We start from the raw sequence: 20,421 nt of genomic DNA, 5'->3' as shown, positions 1-20,421 counted from the left end.
GTTTCCATGCTATTGGACAGACTCGAGGACAGGTGCCTGTTTAATCTGCTTTAAGATCGTAGTGTTTGCTTTTTTCTTGGTTCACACCTCCTCACATTTAATTGTATTTTGGTCTCCGGTGCTGTTCTTGTATTGGAGGCTGCAAGAAAATAAAAATCATAAAATCGACTTTTCCCTCCTTTTTATTTACAAAGGATAAACAGAATCAACCTGCTTCATGTTAATACTCCGTGCCTCTGACAGTGGATTTGAACAGCCCATATCTTAGTTGTCTCTTTGCAAGATTTACAAGTGAGGCTATTTTTGGATCAGACCACAATATTAGCTGGGACAGGGAGCCTCAGCTGCCAAGGCAGGATTGTTTTCCTGCATGCGGGGTGCAGAGACAGCCTCCGTGCCTCCTGTGAGTACTGCTGCAGAGTGATGCAGTGGAGCAGTGGGCTGTCAGCAGATGAGACCTTCTTTCCACTCTTGGTCGAGGTAACCTGAGCAGGCAGCTGCCGAATGGAAGAGCAACCTGTCATCCAGTTGAGAGGGTGGCACCCAGTGGTCCTTGAATGGGTTACAGGCTGTTGGAGGGCCGGTGAAATGGAGATGAGTTCAACTTTACGGTGGTTCGACAAGCTAGAGGCAGTGCCGGGGCAAAGAGAAGAGACTAGGGCTTTAACTAGAGGCCGTCTACAAACATGTGTGGGACAAATCTAAATAGTATCAAGTATGCAGAGCTGTACAGAAAGCTAGCATTGAATGCTTGATCAGACTTCTAACACTGTGTTGTTAATCTTCAGATCAGTCAGAGGAATCACAGTTTTATTCAGATGTTGGTTTTGTTTGACTCTATATGTTTATTAAGTTTAATAAGAGAAGAAATGAGATTATAGAAAGTCCCCGTGCTTCCCACAGTGCAGGGACAGTAACTAAAAGAGGTTTTATATTAGCTGTACGCCAGACATAATGCTTCCAAAGGTTTCTGTGACATAGGCTCGGAGATGTTTATTGTTCTCATCTGTGCTCGAGAATCTTATGTGTAGAAATAAACATCAACATGTGTGGCAGGTGGTGAGGTGGTTAGCACTGTTGCCTCACTTAAGAAGGTGCTGGGTTTGAATCCAGGTTTGTTTGGTTTTGTTTGCACATTCTCCCCCATCGGCTCTCTCTGGGTACTCCAGCACAAACAGGGGGATTGGTGAATCTCAGTACGTGAGCATGGATGGTTTTCTGCCTCTGACAGATTGGTGACCTGTCCAGCGAGCTGGAATAGGCTCTGGCTCCTGGCCCATCCTCTTCAAGCCTGAATTAAATAAGCATAAGAACATAGATGGATGGTTAAACTTCAAAACCATCTACAGTGTGGGAATCTACATGAAAACAGATACTTTAGTGTAATAGTTTCCCCAGCATTACAGAAACATGCATGTAGAGAAGCAAATAGTGGGAAATGTGAGGATTTTCACAGCACATCTGGCTCTACTATTACACCTGCAGTCGTTCAGTGAATGAAGACTGTTTCACAGATAGCAGCGATGATGAAATGATGCAGTGACGTTTCCATGAAGCAGTTCTTAAAGGGGTAGTTCACCACGAAATCCAATGTTTTTCCTCTGAGCTGTGCTGCTGTGAGCTCCCAGTGTTGGAGTTATCAGACATGTGTGCTTTCCCTTAAATATGATGGAGCCATATTCGAGAATGTGAACTGTATCGCCGTGCAGAAGCAAGAGTGCCTTCACCCGTGACGAGAGGCTCGCGCTCATGGCAGTGTGACACGATGTAAACATTAATGCTGTTCCCCTAAGCTGAGCTTAAATTTGAGCTGCAAGCTTCCATCGGCTGTTAGGTGAGAGAAAATAGTTCCTACGTAAAGGTTTGTGTATTGTTTTTGAGTAACTGGGTCAGGATTTCTGAAAAGAGACACTGCTGCAGAGTTTCAAATGTATTTTTCTGCAGATTTGCCATTTTGTTCTCCTATTTTTATATAAAAGTTGAAATAACTATAAGATTTTGGAGTGACCTGCCCCATTTACTTATAATAAATACTTGTTAATTACATAAACAAAGGGAAAACCATGCAGCCAATAGCTCAGGGGTGTCCAGCTCCAGGCCTCGAGGGCCGGTGTCCTGCAGGTTTTAGATGTGTCCTTGATCCAACACAGCTGATTTAAATGGCTGAATTACCTCATCAACATGTCCTGAAGTTCTCCAGAGGCCTGGTAACGAACTAATCATGTGATTCAGGTGTGCTGACCCAGGGTGAGATCTAAAACCTGCAGGACACCGGCCCTCGAAGCCTGGAGTTGGACACCCCTGCAACAGCTACTGTGTTTTTAGGGAATCAGCTACATTTTTTGTCCTAACCTTCTCCTTTAGTTTGGTCACTGTCATGCATAAACAACATGCATGCTTACTAAACTCATAATCACCCACATCTGTCACAAACTATGAAATAAAAACAACAACCCGCTATCCAGCTATCAGTAGTTACTGCAGCAGTGACTGTAACTCCTTCCTGTGTCTGTTCTCCTGCATGGGTTATGAAAAAGAGGCTCTGGGACTTCAGTGGCATTACTACGATATCACATAACGCCCCCGCACGTGTCAGTGTCAGTCAGCGAGCAAAGCACAAGGGCAGGGTGACTTCTTCGTGCAGCTGAGGTCTTGGTTGCGCTCTGGAACCGAAAGGCTCGGATGCTCCATTGTCTCCGTGCCTCCACCGTATTTTGCTAATCTCTCCCACCGCAGTAGTCTGGCATGACTTTGATCCTCGCAGCCATCCTCCTTTGTAGCCTCAAAACTCAAAAGCCCGCGTTTCAAGGATTAATTAGGCCCCAACGTTAACGCCTCACCAATTAGTTTGTGTTCCCTCTGAGGCCAGTGTTGATAAGATTTGTTATGGAAATTAGGCCATGCAATTTGTGGTTTAGGATTAAGGACACGTATGCGCTGAGGTTATTCCTGCACTGATAATGGTTCACTTTTTTCATGGTGCTGTTAAAAGCTTCTTTTGACCCCAAACACCAGTTAGTGGATTGTAAATGTGGAAGGTTTTTTTTTTATAAACTAGCCCAGAATTTGGGAATAAAGATAAATGTAACTTTGTGATGACAGGAAAACCCGTGTGATCATTTATCTGATGTAAAATCGAAATACATTTGACAGTAAGTTCACAGGTGATAGTCCGAAACCATTCTTGGACCCCTGCTTTATCTGAAACTCTAGTCTGATCCAGTGGGGAGACTGGAGCGGCCCATTTCTATCCCTGTAAACTTGTCTGGCCTCGTCCTCATGAGAACAACATATTAAGCAGTCAGCCGTACACTCTATGCCAGAGCGCCGCTCTCGCTGTATCTCCGGCTCTCTCTCGCCTCTTCAGCGAGTTGAATGCCTCAGCTTTACCTCAGACAGATTTAGTCAGGTTGAGTGTCACACAGGTTGCTTTAAATACAGCAGCGTGAGGGGAAAGCATCCCACTGAACTTCCTAAAAGAAGAGCTGCTTTTCACAGCAGCGGCAGACGAGCCTCTGCTTTTGTGCCCTCCCACGGCTTCGTAATGAAAGGGCTGATGAATGTCGTGCAGTATGATATAATGACAGCAATGCGTTGTGCCTAATGACTCTGAACTTAATGTCTCTCTTGCATCTGCCTCCTCGCCTGTGTCCCCCGATCTTCATCGCACGCTCCACAGAGATGTGTTTCCTGTTCCTCCCTCTCTCCTCGCCTTCTGGTGTAAGCGCTGAGCTGCACATTAGCTGCATTAGCAGTCAAGGAAAAATGCCTCTGTGTGGGGTGACCTTGCTGCTTGCGATGCTGTAGCTTTATCAGCCTTTCCCTGTTACGTCACACGCACGCACAGCTGACTGATCGCTTTGGCGAACCAGCTTTTGATGGTGCGAGACGTTTCCTGCGAGTATTCCCGAGACCGTCGGCCTGACTATAAAATGAAACGGCCCGCTCTTTATACGAGCAGCTTGCCTTTAAATTGGGATCATTTAAAGTCAAGCTGCCGACCAGATGATATTAAACACTGCAGTTAATGCTGCAATGATTTTCTGTCGATGATGACAGCGGCGGTGTGTTTGTGGAAACAGTGGATCTTTGTGTGTGCCAGAAAAATGTCAGACTGCCTACAAAGGATTCCTGTGAGTTCCAACAAAGTGAGCTTCCCCAGATTGTTAAAGGAGTCTTAAATCTGGCATAAGGAGTTATCGACACTGTTCACTGAACAGATCTGCTTTCTTTTGTTTTTTCAATTTAATCTGATCATGTAAAGCAGCGGTGTCCAACTCCAGGCCTCGGGGGCCGCTGTCCTGCAGGGTTTAGGGTCAGCACACTTGAATCAGATGATTAGTTCATCACCAGGCCTCCGGAGACCATCAGGACATGTTGAGGAGGTCATTTAGGTCAAGATAAAGGACGCGTCTAAAACCTGCAGGAGTTGGACACCCCTGATGTAAACAATATACAGAAAGTCATTTAAGAAAAAAACTATAGAAGATAAAGCAAAATACACTCCATCTATTCTCAGTTTACATATCCAAAAGGAGCGGGAAGAAGTGCACGCTTATTTAACTCCATCCTTATCCGAAATATATCAGCAATAGACATATTTCTAATAACACTGAATATTAAACTGTGTAAAATACAAATTATCATCATATTATTTCGTTTTTACAACTCCATAACTCCACACATTAAAGCCAACGACCCCCAGTTTCCACTGTAACATCTGAATAAGAATGAAGCAGCAACTTACTGAACCGAGACATTTACTGAAAGTTTTCCTCTTCGGTGGATTTCCTCTTTTTGAAGTGCTTTATGTTTGGACCCTGCTTTAACTCCACACTCAAACTGTTCCACACAAAGCAACACAAAAACGTTCCCTGGTAGCCGCACGTTCACAAAAACAACTTTAAAGGACCTTAAATGATAAGTTGCTATAACTCTTTAGTGCAGTGGCCTGATGACACAGCTGTCTTTGCACTGATTCTGCAGTGCGTGAAAGGAACAGCATCATTATTGGACCTTTGTGACAGAATGAGTCGAATGATGGACCTGAGAAAACAGAGATTGTTTCTATTTCTTTTTTCTAACGCAGGCTTTCGGAGGTAACCTTTAAATATGTGTGGTGGTTTTACTGGCCCAGCCCACTGTAGGCCATACTGGGACCAGCCCATGAGCTAAAGTCAGTAATATAAACTGAAACACGAACTAAAGGAAACCTAAAACAAACTGAGAGCTATCCGCTCTGATGAACTTTTATCCCTTTAGCGTTTGGTTAGTGTGGCCCCGCCCTTGGTCAGTGTGGCCCCGCCCTCACCTTCTTGTTACCTGCTTGTTGGTGGCTTTTTTTTAAACTGCAGAGATGCTCCAGCACACACATAACTTTCATTATCAGGCTTCCTGCTGTGTAGGTGTTTGTGTGTATCCAACAACATTAGATGCAGATATGTTTTAGGAAGTTACAGATAATTTCCCAGAGCTGCGATAAACCGTCTGTCTTGCCAGCAGTGATTCACTTGCCCTACATTCTCAAGTTTTTAATGGCTTAATCATATCATCCGTAATGCCTCTTTGCTTCTAGCCAAGCGACTTCGAAAACTCCATTCATGGCCTCTGGAAGTTTACGCTCCTCCATTTATAGCCATGAAGATTATCGGTCCTGCACGCAGAAAACGATAATGCACACTCCGGAGCTTAATGCGTGTGAGGCGTGCAGAGCAGCGCTGCTGGTGTTGCCCGTCCTCCTGTTTGTGTGGAAGCAGTGACACAATGCAGAAACCTTATCAGCGGGTTTAGGCTCCACTCTGTGATCAAAGCTCGGTCCTGTGCCGGCTGATATCTCATTCCTGAAAGGAAGAAACATAAATACGAGGACTGAGATGAGTTGGGTCAGCGTGCCCTTTATCCTGTGCGACTGCACTGACTAGGCCTGGATTTGATTTCCTCGTTTTCTCGTCAGTTGCTAAGCAAAGCCAGGAGAAATACAGTGACCATGGTGAAGAATGCTGTTTCCTGTCGCAGTCGTAGGAAACTGCTCTACACTGGCTGCTCCGCAGTGTCCACAAAGACTAAAGGTTTGTCAGAGCGTAGTGTACGACTCACCAGGGAGGGATGCTCTTTCTCCTGAAGCTCATAGCCGGACATATTCATGTCAGTGTTAGCACGGAGACAGTTTTAAAGCACAGTAACGTTGGTTCTTGTCCTATCTATCACTCACGGTTCTCAGTAAATACCCTCCTGTGACTCATTTTGTTTCAGCCACTAAACTTGATCAATCAGTCCTCACGGTCGTGTCCTTCACCCCTCTGAAGCAGCCTGAATGCAGACAGCGTCTGTCTGACGTACAGCAAAGTCAGAAATGTTACAGCTCCCTGTGATTACTTGTCTGGTTTTTCTTCGAGGTGCTTGTCACCCTGGTTGTCTGACACGGCTCTGTGTGTGTGTGTATATGTGATTTGGTTTCATGTAAGGGAGACATGGAGCTGGTTTAGTGCAAATCAGGATCAGAATCAGGGTTTCTTGTTCCAAACTGAAGAGAAAGTCGCTCATGTGTGAGTGTAAAAAAACATTGTTTTGTTGCTTTGATATGAGCACAAAGCTCAGAGCTGTAGATGACAGATAAGAGCGTCGCTCCAGGCTTTTCTTTGAATGTCCTGTTAAAATGCTCCATGTTTGTTCTTGGCAGAGAACTGCTGCTCATTGGCTAGTTCCTCTTTCTCCTCCATTGCGGAGGAGTCCAGCCAGGTTGGACTACGGCAGGCCGTCTTGGCTGTGTTTACGTCCCTGAACGTCCTGAATTCCTGCAACGCGACTCGCTCATTAGATATTTACGTTAATGAGCAGTTGAATAGGTGTACCTAACAAACTGGCTGGTGAGTGTATATTGTGTATCAACTGTTCCAACCAACAATGAAACCATTATATGTCTTTTAAGCCTCCATACGCTCACAGCTGTTCTCTTCTACAGGATGGAAATATTCTTCATTTATGTATTATTGTTTGTTTACAGAGTTTGACATATTGACATATTTGAAGTCTTTAAAGGTTTTGAACCTTTAATAAAGCTCGGCCGCGTAGCATGAGTCTGTACAGCCTGATAGGCTTGTGGGGTTGAAGAGTGTGTAATTAGTAATGAGTGTAATGAGGTAATTTTCATTCCTCGTTCTTTGTTTGCGTCCTTTGTTCCTTATCTGAAAAACGTGAGTCAGATCTTGGCCTGTGCCTTTAATGAGAACTTGAATGTGGTGAAAGTCCACAGCTGAACAGGAACACACAGTTCCAGCTCTGATGGAGCAGAGGTTTCTTCCTCCTCCGTTTTCTCTTTTCTCCTTGCTTATCTTTACTCTTGAGTCTACATCATCACGAAAGGAGCACAAACTCAGTGTGTCCTCTGCGGCTACGCGCCCTTTGTCTTCCTGGTAGCTTTTACTCCAGCTCGTTCGTCATGGCAAAGCGCGCCGAGGGACAGGATCTGCATCGCCATGACTATAACACCTGTATTTGGGGTGGCTGTAGCTCAGGCGGTAGAGCAGGTCCACTGATTGGAAGGTTGGTGGTTTGATTCCTGGCTTCCCCGCAGTCTGCATGCCAAATATCCTTGGGCATAGTAACCCCATGTTGCTCTCCGATGCATCCATCGGAGTGTGAATGTGCATGAATGTTAAATGGTAAATGGCCTGCATTTGTATAGCGCTTTACACTACATTCAGTCACACACACATTCACACACTGGTGATGGCAAGCTACTAATGTTAGATAGGCACTAACAGCTTAGAGAAAGTGCTTGTGTGATTGGGTGAATGAATTAGTTGTATAAAGCGCTTTGAGTGCTCAGAGTAGAAAAGCGGTATATAAGAACCCGTCCATTTACCATTTACTGTATTTGGCTGTGAGAGAGGGCGATCTCCCGTTTTCGCGTTTCTCCCGATCACTGTTTATTCAGGCGGCAGCTGAGCACCTAACGTTTGTGTGAGGGTCTTTGAGTGCGACTGTGTGGCCCCCTTTTAACAAAAGAGCATTCGGCAGCTCAGAGATGCTGTGACTTTGAATTTGAATTAGGCCTCACGCCGACCAGTAAGAATCCATTTCCCTGAGTTCAGCTGCATCTGTTTAAACTGTGTTAGCTTCTTGGAGAGATCTGATTTCTGCCTTGTTGCGTGCACGGTGGCCTAACTGACCTTCCCAACATCTCTCTCTGTGCGCTGCCAGGCTAAATGAATTATGATGATTTGCTGCATTTCCTCATGTTTCCTTTTGAAAAAGAAATCAAAGCTGACGAAGTCATTAATGATATCCTCTTCTGCTTGTAATTGAGTGGGAAAGGAAATGGGAGCAATGGTGTCGTTATGTCCAATAATCACTGGTTCCTCCGGGGTATTGATCCCACTCGGAGCCTCCTTTCCGGCTTTCCTGTCCTTGAATAGAGTATGGTACCATCATACAGACACAGCTCCGTCAGACTGACTGACTATAGTACCTTTTCTCTAAATGATCTAATTATCCCCCCCTTATGCTTTCTGACATGAATAAAAACGCCCAGTTTGCCCAGTGTTTACTGGGATCTCTCACTGCACCACAGTATCTGATTATCAAATGATTAATAGTGTTTTCTGATCCTCCGGGATGCTGGTAGGAGCTGGATCCTCTGAGTCATTGCGAATACAATCTCAGAGGATCTGACAACAATTCAATCAACCTTCCCCAAATAGCTCGGTCCCACCGAAACGACTGCTGAACTTTAAAGTAAAGTCAGTCCCTTTCACAATAACAGGGCTCGTGTACTTTGCACACTAATGCTCTCTGTTAAAGCTTTTTAAAAATGTATGAGTCTGTTTTCTCTCAGTGCCTCAGCTGTTCAGTCGTCCATACGGCCCTCTGCGTGATGTCTGGATAAAAGGTCGTATTGATTCTCCGTAAAATCATCATCAGCAGGACTTTGCCCAGATTTCACCTTGCACCTCATTTAGATAAGGTGATGGCTTTTACACATCGAGAACTCGTATTCATGACGTTTGTGACGTATCCAAACGAAGCGAATCGATGTTTTCTCAAATAACATCTCTGAATATTTTTTCTTCCACGTCAAACTCTTCACCAGAAACTAACAACGTTGTCAGCGCTTAGCAAGTTTGTTTATTTTGTGATCAAATGTAGCCAGAACTACATCTAATCTGTGACTTAAGTGAAAAACGTTGCTGCGTACAGCTCACAAAGGCCCACTTGCCCACTTGCACACGTTGCCTTTTGTAATTCATGTCCTTTTTGCTCCGTGTCCCTCAGAAAAGCCTTCCTCCACACTGGCAGCTGTCCACTGCTCAACAAGGAGGTTTGTTTGCTTCACAAAGGGTGCTATTCAGTCCACTATATTCATCATCACCACTCACTTATTCATAATTCGTAATCCCTGCTTGACAATGTTCAGTTCATGCAGTTAGATAACCAGTCTGTGGCCGTCTGAAGGCGTACTGCACCGACCGGGCACGAGAGGGATTTGGCGCCGGCTTCTGTTTATGATTATTACCTGATGAATGCACACAGCCCCTGGTTTTATATTGTAAACAACAGCCCAGTCCCTGCTTCTCTGCTGTTTCGCTGAGGTTGCTCATTCAAATTAACCAGCTAACCTGAAATGAACCAGCGATTAGCCCACTTGGCAGAGGAAAGAGAGTCGGAAATAAAGGCGTCACATTTAGAGAGACTAGGTTTGAAGTGCAGGCAAAGAAGTGATGTAAAGGGTAGAAAGACGCCGGGATGGGAAACGCCATGCTTTGATTATTCTGCCACGTGAGCAGTGGGGCTCTTTTCTTCCTACGTGCTCTTGGCTCTCAGCCACAGGCGGCTCCAGTGTCATAAACAATCATTGTCATTTTGAAGCCAAGGATGAGTCTCTGTTATCCTCCCTGCGTCTGTTAATGAGGAAACCAGAGTTCTGACATCCACGGGCATTCGCGTCTTTATCCCATTTGTCACAAACGTGTAACAAACACAGAAATCATAATCTGAGCGACGTCATCGATAAGTGCTTTTATCTCAGGACAGCTCTCTGCACTTATGTGTCTCCTTTGGACCAATTTGTCACAAGTTTCAATAAAATTTTATGGAAATTGTTTTCAATAAAACAACAGACTTGCAAACAAACCCTGAGGTTTTTTTTCCTTTTACATCTCCTTAATATTCTCAAGCTAAATATTTCATACTTGTAGTTTTGAATTAGATATCCTAACAACTGTAATTCAGCATTAAATATGAATACTCTCGGCGTCTACACAGTGAAACACAGTCATTATAATTTTAATCCAGCACCATCAGGAGACTGTGTCACTGGGTCAGGATAACATTAGATACTTTATTTATCCCATGTTTGGAAAATGCTTTGGTGCAAAAACATGCTTGCTAAAAACTAGCATGTTATCATTGTCACTATGAGTAGAACTGATATGAAGCTACTGCTGCGTTGCCACAGGAGGTGGCCACAGTCAGGAGCTCTGCTCTCTGTTTGATGCCACAGCCTCAAAGGGGATTTGTGTCTGTGGCTGGAATCGAACCAACAACCTTTTACTTGCCTTTTGCAGGTGGTGGAGATGCATAAATTGGCTGATATATTGGTATCAGCATTAAGAACAGATGGGAGAAACACCATTCAACTATGTTATGAGCGTTGATGTTGCGAGGTTTATCCACCAGAGGGCGCTCTGCAGCCCCCCCTGTTGGCAACAACCAATCGTATAAAATATACTGATAGTTTAGCTAAGCACCATGTTTTAACAGGTATGTTGACGTTAACAAAAAAACCTCTTTACTTATCTTTTAATAATGACGGCATGTTGAGATGTGGGAATTTCAAAGTATGAATCTTAGCTGTTGTAATTACAGTGTTTTAATGGGTCTTTCTCCTTCTGGAAAATTTGTGTAGTGCAACCAGCAGGAGAATGGCCAGGCTACGTAAAAGTTAAGAGGGGGTTGTACTGACGTATGTCTGTGGGTGGGAGTTTCATACCACGGCTCCATCCGTGGCTACTACTGCGCAGACTCTAGATCCAAATTTGCATATTTTGGCTTCATTTTTACACAATGGGAGGAAGTGAAGCCGCGTCGTCCATATTTTTTACAGTCATCGGCAACAACCAGCAGAGCTGGGCAGAGTGTAAATGAATTAATCCACAACTTGTTTCAACAATTAAAACAGATTTAGTTTAAACTGCTTTGTTGTGCTAGCTAGGGACGGACTCACAAATAGCTACACATAAAACAGTGTCAGAAAAATCTGTTTGTGGGTGCGAGCGCAGGGGGCCAGGTTCAGGTCTGACCTATAGCCCGTTAACTTTCACTGCTACACATCCAAGGAAGCAAAAAATGCAAAAAAATCATCTTAAAAAAAAGAGATGTGTCTGAAAGGAAAAAAATATCAGCTGATAGATTTTAAATGATTAAATATGGGTGTTGAAAATGCTGCATCAGTCGGGCTCTAATTATGAGCATGTTAGGACTTATCCCAAAGTACCTCAACATCCTGTGTTAACAGCTGGAAAAAGAAGATGGCTTGTTATCACTGGGCCTGGCTGTTTGAAACCGTAGCTGGTGTTTGTGTGTGTTTTAAATAAAGCGGCGTGATCTTCCTCGTGTACCTTCAGTGATGAAGAATGGTTTAGGGTGAGGGTAATTTCGTAGGAAGCGGGCTCTCTCTAGCTCTATAGCACACTATAAAGCTTCCTCTGGATTTCCCCCTGCCTGTGTGAAGGCATCATCCGTAAGAGCTCTGTGTACACAATGATGACAAATACCTCTTGAGACAGCCCGACTGAGAGAGGAGGCAGGAGAGCTGAAGGAGAGAAACGGATAAAACGAAAGCATGGCGGGAAGGAGGGGTTGATGGATTCTGCCTAGAAGGGCTGAAAAGAGAGGATTTAGATGGAGGAAAAGAGACAGTGATGCTGGCAAAAAGATATAAAGAGGAGAGAGAGCAGCAGACTGAGGGGAAGGACAGTGAGGAGAGGCAGGAGGAATGCTGTGCTGCTTTGGGATGAGGGCCTTTCATATCCTCTAAAACACATCTGTGTGTGCAGATGCCAGAAGGACGTGGTGTACGAGATCGAAGTGTTTGCGTTGGTCGATGTCGGTGTCTGTACATGTACCTTGCGGTGGTACAGAGAGGTGGCCGCTGCCGCGATGGAGTGAGTCAGTGTTTGGGAGCAGGAGGAAGCAGGACGGATGTGGTTTCTATTGCTTTCCTCGAGACACGCAGGATCATTTTGTGCTCGGGCGAAATGATCTAATGTTTTATTTATTTCGTCTCGGCGCCACGATTTGATTTGGTGACTCGGTGTAGAAATGCTGTGTGTTTGTACGAGTAAATGCACAGCTGTCATTCTCTTTGTGTTGGGGTTACAGCTCCGGGTCCTCTGTGGCTGTTTGTGGACTCGCAGGATGGCAACAAGTCCGGAACATAAATGAAACTGTTGGGTGTTTGAACCCGATTAGGCTCGCTGTCCCACTTACTGATGTAATCGTTGTAATAGGGTCATTTGCACATTAGATGTGACAGTACAAGTATTTTCTGCCTGTTTTATATTTTGCCGTCCTTCCTGTCTGCTGGGAGCTGTGTCTGTGTCTTTGCCTTTATTACTTTATGTCTGTCTCAGACTCTCTGTTGAACAGACCAAACATCCAGTCTTCAAAAGCTCAATACAGACTTTCATTAAACTGATTTAACAGATTTCATCAGTGAATCATCAAACCTGCTGTTTTCTCAGGATGTCATTTTTGAGGAAAACAAATCAGACTTCATGATGACAGAATATTTGATAAAGACTACATAATATTGTTATAGACAGTTTCTTATGATGATAAAGGCTGGCTGATTGTGTGCGTGTGCCTTCCTGTGATGCTTTCTGTTTATATGAAACCTGTTTATAAATCAGAGTGCGACGCTTCACCGAACTTCCTCCTGTGTGAAGCACAGAAGCTATGACTGCTAACCATAAACGTGTTCTCCTTGCCGGTTGTTACTTAAAGCAACACATTTGATTTCTGTTCGGGACCAAATGTCTGTGACCATATTTTCAGGAATGTGGTTTGAAGCGATGAGCTGAAAGTTCGTGAAGAGAAATGTGCGGTCTTCAAATGTCCTGCGGTTCATTGTAGGACCTGAAAGCTGCAGTAAAAGTTTAATGAGATTTCTAAGGATGCTCATTAAGGACGTCTGTAGGTCTGCCACGCAAAGCTTCGCTCATTATCTACATAGTGACGCACCACAAGGTAAAAGCATCTTCCTTTAGCTTCATAGTCCCACATCAATCAGCGTTATCAGTCGTGGGTTCCCAGCAGCTCTGAGTGTTGGGGTCACATGACATCACGTGCATATTGCTCATGAGTTGTCCGCCATATCCGAAATGATACAACCTCCAGTTGCTAGATAGAGATGTGTATTTACCAGTCGGTTGGGAGTGGCTCCTGGAGGTTACGCCGGTTGCACAGAAGGTGCTGCAACAATAATCTAACTGTGATTTCTTTAGTTTGGAGCAAATTTCCTCTAATTTTCCACGTTTCTCTGGAAATCTCAGTAAATATTCCAGCAGTAGTGAAACTTGAAAACGTGCATGTTTAGAGTAACTGTTTGTCCGGCTCTTCCATTCAGACCGATGCAGCAAAACAATCACTGGGAGGTTTTGGCCAGCTGGTTGGGGAATACTCATTTTTCCCAGTGACAGGTGGTTGCCAGGGGTTACTGTAGCCCTCTGTGACGGAGCCTTCAGCAAACATTTTCACTACAACTGCCATCAACTTCCAGCAACCACTTCCCAGCGGTTGGGGACTCATTCAGTCATTTTTCACTCATGACCAGAAACTGCCAGATGGTAGCCGACCAGTCTGCAGGCCTGTGTGGGCCCTTAATCACTTGCTCCATTATTTTCACCAGTTTATTTCACATTGAAATGAGTTTTTCAAGGACTTCAAACTTAAATCTGCTTATTCTGACAGTTTAATGAGGCTTTTTTTCCATAGCATGTGCATTTGATCTTTTTCCTGTCTGCACATCTTTTGGCAGAGAATAAAAAAACCCCTCACTGTCTAACCAGACATCCATGAGTTTGTTTGAGGTAAAACCTGGAAGCTGTGAGGACTGAGTGAGGAACAAAAGACAATTAATTAGTTGTCCACAAACTCAATAACACATAAAAACATATTATTATCAGATTGAATGCTTAACTTGTGTGTTTTGGCCACTGTTTGTATCTGCTGTGACCATGTTTGGTACCTGATGGAGTCTCTGTTGCTGCCTTCATTTCTCAGGCTTGCAGGTTGCTGCTTGCTTTCAGTCCCAGCTTTTATCCCATTTTAAAGACTGAGCTCAAAATTAAGTTCATAAAAACTTTAAAAACAAACATGCTTTTACCTGGCAGAGCAAAATCTTTAAAAGAGGCTCAAGGTCACATAAATGGCAATCAGTTATCAAACTGTTCACACAGGCGCTGAAGACAGATCAGGTCTTTCTTTGAGTGTCTGTGACCTTCATTTAAAGGCTTTGCTTGAGTTTCATGACTGAATTACACCCCATTAATCTCATACTTTATATCTCATGTACACACACACACACACACACACACACACACACACACACACACACACACACACGCACACAGACGTCCCAGAGAAAGACTTCAGAGTCGACTCAGATCACAGAACGACGCCCTGCTTGCTATGCCTGCCTGGCTGCTGTCTGATAAGCATTAGCCCCGCAGCAGCCGCCTCACTCTGAAGGCCGTGAGTGATACATCTGTATGACTGTGAGTCCTGGACCAGCCGACTCCACAGTGACCTGGTTTCTGTTACGGGGCCAAAGGGGCTTTCAAGCTCAGACGTTAGTCTCACCGACCAAAATGACATCCGGGATCTTTTTTCTGTCTACCTGCTCCATAGTCTTTACCGAGATGTTGTTTAAAGATAAATATGGATCAAAAGAGTAAACAACTCACACGACCCTCACTGTACAAGCCATGTTAATACCGTTATTTGCTGCTGTTTACAAACCGTTACCTCAAAACACTCCAAAAATACCTGCTTATCTGGCCGTGGTCTCATTTGTGCTGCTTGATGGAAATAAATTTCTATGAAAATGACAACAACTTATTCCCAGAACACGAGAGGCGGGTTATTTCTATAGCAAAGGGGGAGAAACGTGCAAACACAAAGCTGTAGCACGAGCCCGTCTCTGCATTAAAGCCTTGATGGGCGACGTATGAATCAAACACCAGGACACATAAAATGAAGCTTTGTTGAATTGTTAAAACCAATCTGTTAGCTGCTCCAAGTGTGTGTGTGTGTGTGTTGCCTTCAGCGATGAATACAGGACTCATTAGAATTGCTGTCATGTTGCAGCACTGCCTGCAGCATCTCATCTAAAGCACAGAGGAACAACCAGTCACATTTCAGTATCTAGGAGAAGCACTGAAGAATAAAGACTCCAAACACCTCCGTCTCCTCTTTGGCCTGTTGAGATGTTTAAAAATGTTCTTCAGAGGAAAATCAGCGTGGAACCATATAAAGCGGTTGCAACCTCTTCGTAAGTACTCGAGGGACTCTTTAAATACTGATGCTGGTACTGAAATCATTATTCTCAACAAAAGACACCTGATATAACAGGAGGCAGACGAGTCTTTAGATTTACTGGATATATTTGTATATATTTGGTAAATAATAATAATAATGATAATGGCCTTAATAATAAAAACTGTAAAATATACTGTTATGTATATTTTATAATATACAACTATGGTCAGGTGGATCCATCCATTCTTAATAATACAATAATGTTTCCTGCTTGCAGTGAAACATGCTGCTTGTTATTGTCTTATTTGTTGCTTTCTGTTCCATTTGCACAAACTGAACTTGGAAAAAGAGCTTTTGTCCATTTTGCACCCTCGGCTTGGAACGAGCTGCACAACGACTGGAAAACAACAGAATTCATTTCATTAAGTGCTTTTAAATCAAAACTCTGAATCCTTGAGGATTTTTGTAACTGTGAGATACTCGCTGCTGCCATCTTGGCCAAGTCTCCCTCGAAGAAGAGGTTTTAAATCTCAGTGGGAACTTCCTGGTTAAATAAAATGTTTAAAAATCACCAAAAAGCTTCCTGTTTATACGTCACATGTGCAGCATCCAGCACTGGGCTGTAGTTGTTGTAGTTTATTTGTTTTAGTTAGCCAGCCCAGTGTGTTGCGTGCTTTACTTACAGCGGGTTTTATCGGTGATCTGTCAGCCATGAACAAACGGCTCTCGAGTGCCAGTAACACCTGCGTGGTACACCTGGTAATTTGCTCTATTTGTTTAAAATAAATAAATAAATCTGCATTGGTAGAGCTTTAAACGCTGAGGGATTATACCAGCCGATCTCGTGACCTTTCATGAATACAGAGATGACTTCATAATGCACGTTGATCCAGTGCTGATGTGCAGACATAATGTTAAGGTGAAAAACAAATCTAGATGTGCAAATAAACTCTGTGGCTTTTTTTCCCCGAAGCCGAACCGGACGTCCGTCTGTTCGCAGTTCCAGGAAGTCGAATGACACGCTGATGGCACCACTGCAGAGATGCATTAATGTGACAGTTTGATTTAAAGCACCGTAATAAAATTAGCAGCCATGGCCTCAACTTCCCTGTTTGCCACATTTTAAAAGCATTTAAGTGATATCTGAACTGATAAGACTGACAACGAGCTTTTACATTTGTAAGATTCATTTTACTCATTGACAAATACCTTTTACAAACATACAAAAATAAACTTTTCATGACTGCGATTCCACCTTTCTTGACTTTGCTCTTCATTAGGGGGGGTTGCTGTGGGATGGCCTCTCCAGGCTGCTGTCGTTGTTATTTAGGACTCGTAAACCGTTTACACAGACCGTCCTGTGACAGCTGAGCAGGATGTGAGCTTACACCGATCGCAGTTCACTCAGCTTTCTTTTAACTCTTCGCACTGGCTCCAATTTTTCAGTGAGGTTGTTGAAAGATGAGCGAGGTGTCAGCGACAGCAAAGCCCATTTGGAGATTGCAGCGATGTTACAGGATCCAGGGAGGAAAATTTATTGTCTCGGTCTTCCCTCAGCCCGCCTGGAGTTGGCAGCGTTTTGAATGTCACATTACTGTGTGGCTACAGTCGAGCTATTTTCAGTTTGCTCTGGACTTCAGGAACCACAGATGAAGTAAATGTACACAGACCGAGTTCATGCATGTGAGAGACTTTGTTTTCCGCTGTGCAGAGCATTGCATTGTCTCTGAGACTCACCACATATCACAACACTCAGAAATAACAGCTTTAAGTGTGTGTGTGTGTGTGTGTGTGTGTGTGTGTGTGTGTGTGTGTGTGTGTGTGTGTGTGTGTGTGTGTGTGTGAGATAAATCAGAGCAGAGGGTGGTGAACAATGTGTGGCCTCTGGTCTTGGCAGGGCAGGATTATTTCAGTCAGTGTCGTGTTGTGAGTCAGAGGGGCCTGACATTTAAATCTCTCCCGTCAAGAAAGACCGTTGTGTGTGTGTGTGTGTGTGTGTGTGTGTGTGTGTGTGTGTGTGTGTCAGCAGGGGTAAGGGTTTGGGTAAAGTGGGTTCAGGTGGCGGGGGTGTGTGAAAATGTTAAAAATGCCACTTCTGCTTACACTCTGTCTCTTTGAAAAGGTGACTGTCCCCCTCTCTGAGTGTCCGTCTGTCTCTCTGTCTTTCAGATAAGTTGTTCGGGAAGCGGCTGCTGCAGGCTGGAAGACACATCATGTCTCATAAGTCTTGGATGAAAACGGTGCCCACAGAGAACTGCGACGTCCTCATGACATTTGCAGGTCAATCAAACACACACACATTCCTGCTTGTTTCTATATGTGTGAGGACCCCGACTGACAGCTCATTCATTTAACCTTTGATATCACAACCACAGAACTGTCTACAGTTAACCCTCAGTGTGGAGCTACTGTTCATCATCACACACATTTTAATTTGCTTTTCATGTAGGAAAAGAGGGTAATCCCTGTGTTTGAAATGCTGGAACAAGCGATGGATGTAGGTGTTGCTCTTAAAGCACAACATTAATGCAGCTCCAGGACCCTCAGTGCAACTGACGGTTATGAGACTCATTTCACAGGCCGAGGAGGTTGGCAGAGGAACGGGTCGAACGCCTAATTTTCACCTGGGAGGCTACGCCTCGTATTCTGCAAACCAAAAGTCAGGGCTGGTGTTTTTAGACTTATTGTTGAATTATTGTTTGGCTCTCGGAGGCACAGTGTTTCTTTGGATTGTTCGGCCCATTGTGATGTCCTGGGAATGCCTTGAGGAAATTTATACAGTTTTGGCAGAAACAATCACATGGACCAAAGAAAGAACTGAAATATTTAAGGTTCAGAGGACAGACACAGTCTCTGTTTTTAAGATTAGGCTTACAGCGCTCCTTTTTGATAAAGCTTAAAGTTAGACCTGGATCAGATCTAACTTAGACTGCTGAGGGCTGCACTGTTTCTTCTTCTACTCTCTATATGTTTGAACACAACTTTGCATTTAATCATTAGTTATTATTCATCTCTGGCTCTCGTCCATGGTGTGTCTTTTGTCTCATCTTCCTCCCCTCACTCCCAACCGGTCCCAGCAGAGGGCCGTCCATCCTTGAATCCGATTCCTTAGGTTTCTTCCTGTTACAAGGGAGTTTTTCCTTCCCACTGTCGCCAAGTGCTGGCTCATAGAGGATCGTGTGATTGTTGGGGTTTCTCCCCATGACTGTAGGGCATGAGTGTCGAACTCCAGCCCTCGAGGGCCGGTGTCCTGCAGGTTTTAGATCTCACCCTGGGTCAACACACCTGAATCAAAGGATTAGTTCGTTACCAGGCCTCTGGAGAACTTCAGGACATGTTGACGAGGTCATTTATCCATTTAAATCAGCTGTGTTGGATCAAGGACATCTAAAACCAGGACACCGGCCCTCGAGGCCTGGAGTTGGACACCTGTGCTGCAGGGTCTTTACTTACCATGAGGACTGTTGAGAGCTGATTGGCCGCAGCATACAATAAGACTTTTCAGTTGCAATGACAGTCCTGGAGCAACATTAGTCTTATTATCGATACATGTTAACTTTCCAATAACTGCAGTGAACACGAGCTTTTACTCCGACGCTCAGTCAGTCGCTGTAGTATCGCTGGAAAAATGTTAAATGCGCTCTTATTTCCTAGTTTAGGCCGGCACCCTGCAGGCCAAGAAGAACGTGATGATTTTTACAGCAGCAGAGAGAAAAAGTGTTTCTCACGTGTTCAGTAGTCTGACCTTACACCTCCAGCTGCTCAGCAGTAAAAGCAAAGACTGTGGGAGTACTCGGCAGATCCTACGGGGGCGTGAACACGAGCTCTTTGTGTTTCCACTTCCTGTTACAGATACTACAGATGACCACACGCTACTATGGCTGCTGAACCACATCCGACTGGGAATCCCAGAGCTCATCATCCAGATCCGACATCATAAACACACGCGAGTCTACGCATTCTTCATCACCGCCACGTATGAAAAGTAAGAAATCAACCAATCAAATCAGAAAGAAGTCTCTGGTTCATGCTTCTGTTCATTTTGTTGGCTGATGCCGCTGACAGTAGGACTGCAGCACTTTACTATTGATTATCGTCTCGACTGTTCTTCTAGTTAATCAGTTGGTTCAATGTTTCACTCTCTCATTTAAAATCATTGGAATATTATAGATTTATGATAAAACTGATTTTTATTCTCGCTTGTTCTCGTCGTCACTGCTTCTTCAGCCATATCATAGTTTAGATGTTGGTGCTGTTTTAACTGATCAATAATTAACAAACTACCCATCGCAGATATTACTTAATATCGCCTCGTCCCCCACTGGCTCGAGGTGTAGTTATTTTTGAACGTTACTACGGGAGTCGGGATGTAAAAGACGAGAATAACCCTGCTGTTCTGTGTCGGTGTGAAGCAGCGCCTCTGTTTATCATAGTTTTAAATTTAGTTGCAGCTTATAGTAGGTGCAGCAGTTTAGCTCGTACTCTGTGAATCACGAGTGGAGCTGACGCCTGGTGAATCAGCATTACTCCTCTGCTGCTGGTCTTTCAGGTTTTCCAGAGGCTTTAGCGTCATGCTAACCTCTGTGAAGTGGATCTGCTGTGATTACACTCCCACTGTCACAGACCGTCACAGATGAGTCCAGGGTCACTTTAATATCAGTGCTGACTTTGACGTATAAATACAGAGAAATACAATCTGGGGATCAGGGTGGCAGCTGCTCCTGTGCTGCATTTCACCTCTTAACAAATGTTGAGTCCTCTGTGCTGACTGCGCTTTTAGACAAAGGGCTTATCTAAAATAAACCTTTTACCTGTAAATGCAATAAGAGTGGACAGATTGTGGAAAAGAAGAGAGAGAGACAAAGGGGCGTGGAAGAGAGA

General features: G+C 44.1%; 1 protein-coding gene across 3 annotated transcripts in view; it reads left to right on the top strand.

Annotated features, from left to right (window-relative positions):
• Window positions 1-20,421, top strand: part of ano8b (anoctamin 8b) — a 37,707-nt gene that overhangs the window by 965 nt on the left and 16,321 nt on the right. For 2 of the 3 annotated variants that reach the window (XM_019346698.2, XM_019346700.2), the window contains exons 2-3: window positions 17,710-17,820; window positions 19,393-19,525. In XM_019346698.2, the coding sequence (XP_019202243.1) occupies window positions 17,710-17,820; window positions 19,393-19,525 (244 nt within the window). Of the gene's footprint in view, window positions 1-15,407; window positions 15,554-17,709; window positions 17,821-19,392; window positions 19,526-20,421 lie in introns of those variants that run through there. The other variant, XM_019346699.2, reaches the window with a different exon arrangement.

This window comes from Oreochromis niloticus, linkage group LG17 (genome assembly GCF_001858045.2).
Source record: "Oreochromis niloticus isolate F11D_XX linkage group LG17, O_niloticus_UMD_NMBU, whole genome shotgun sequence".
NCBI lineage: Eukaryota > Metazoa > Chordata > Actinopteri > Cichliformes > Cichlidae > Oreochromis > Oreochromis niloticus.
This window is presented reverse-complemented; position numbering and strand designations above follow the sequence as displayed.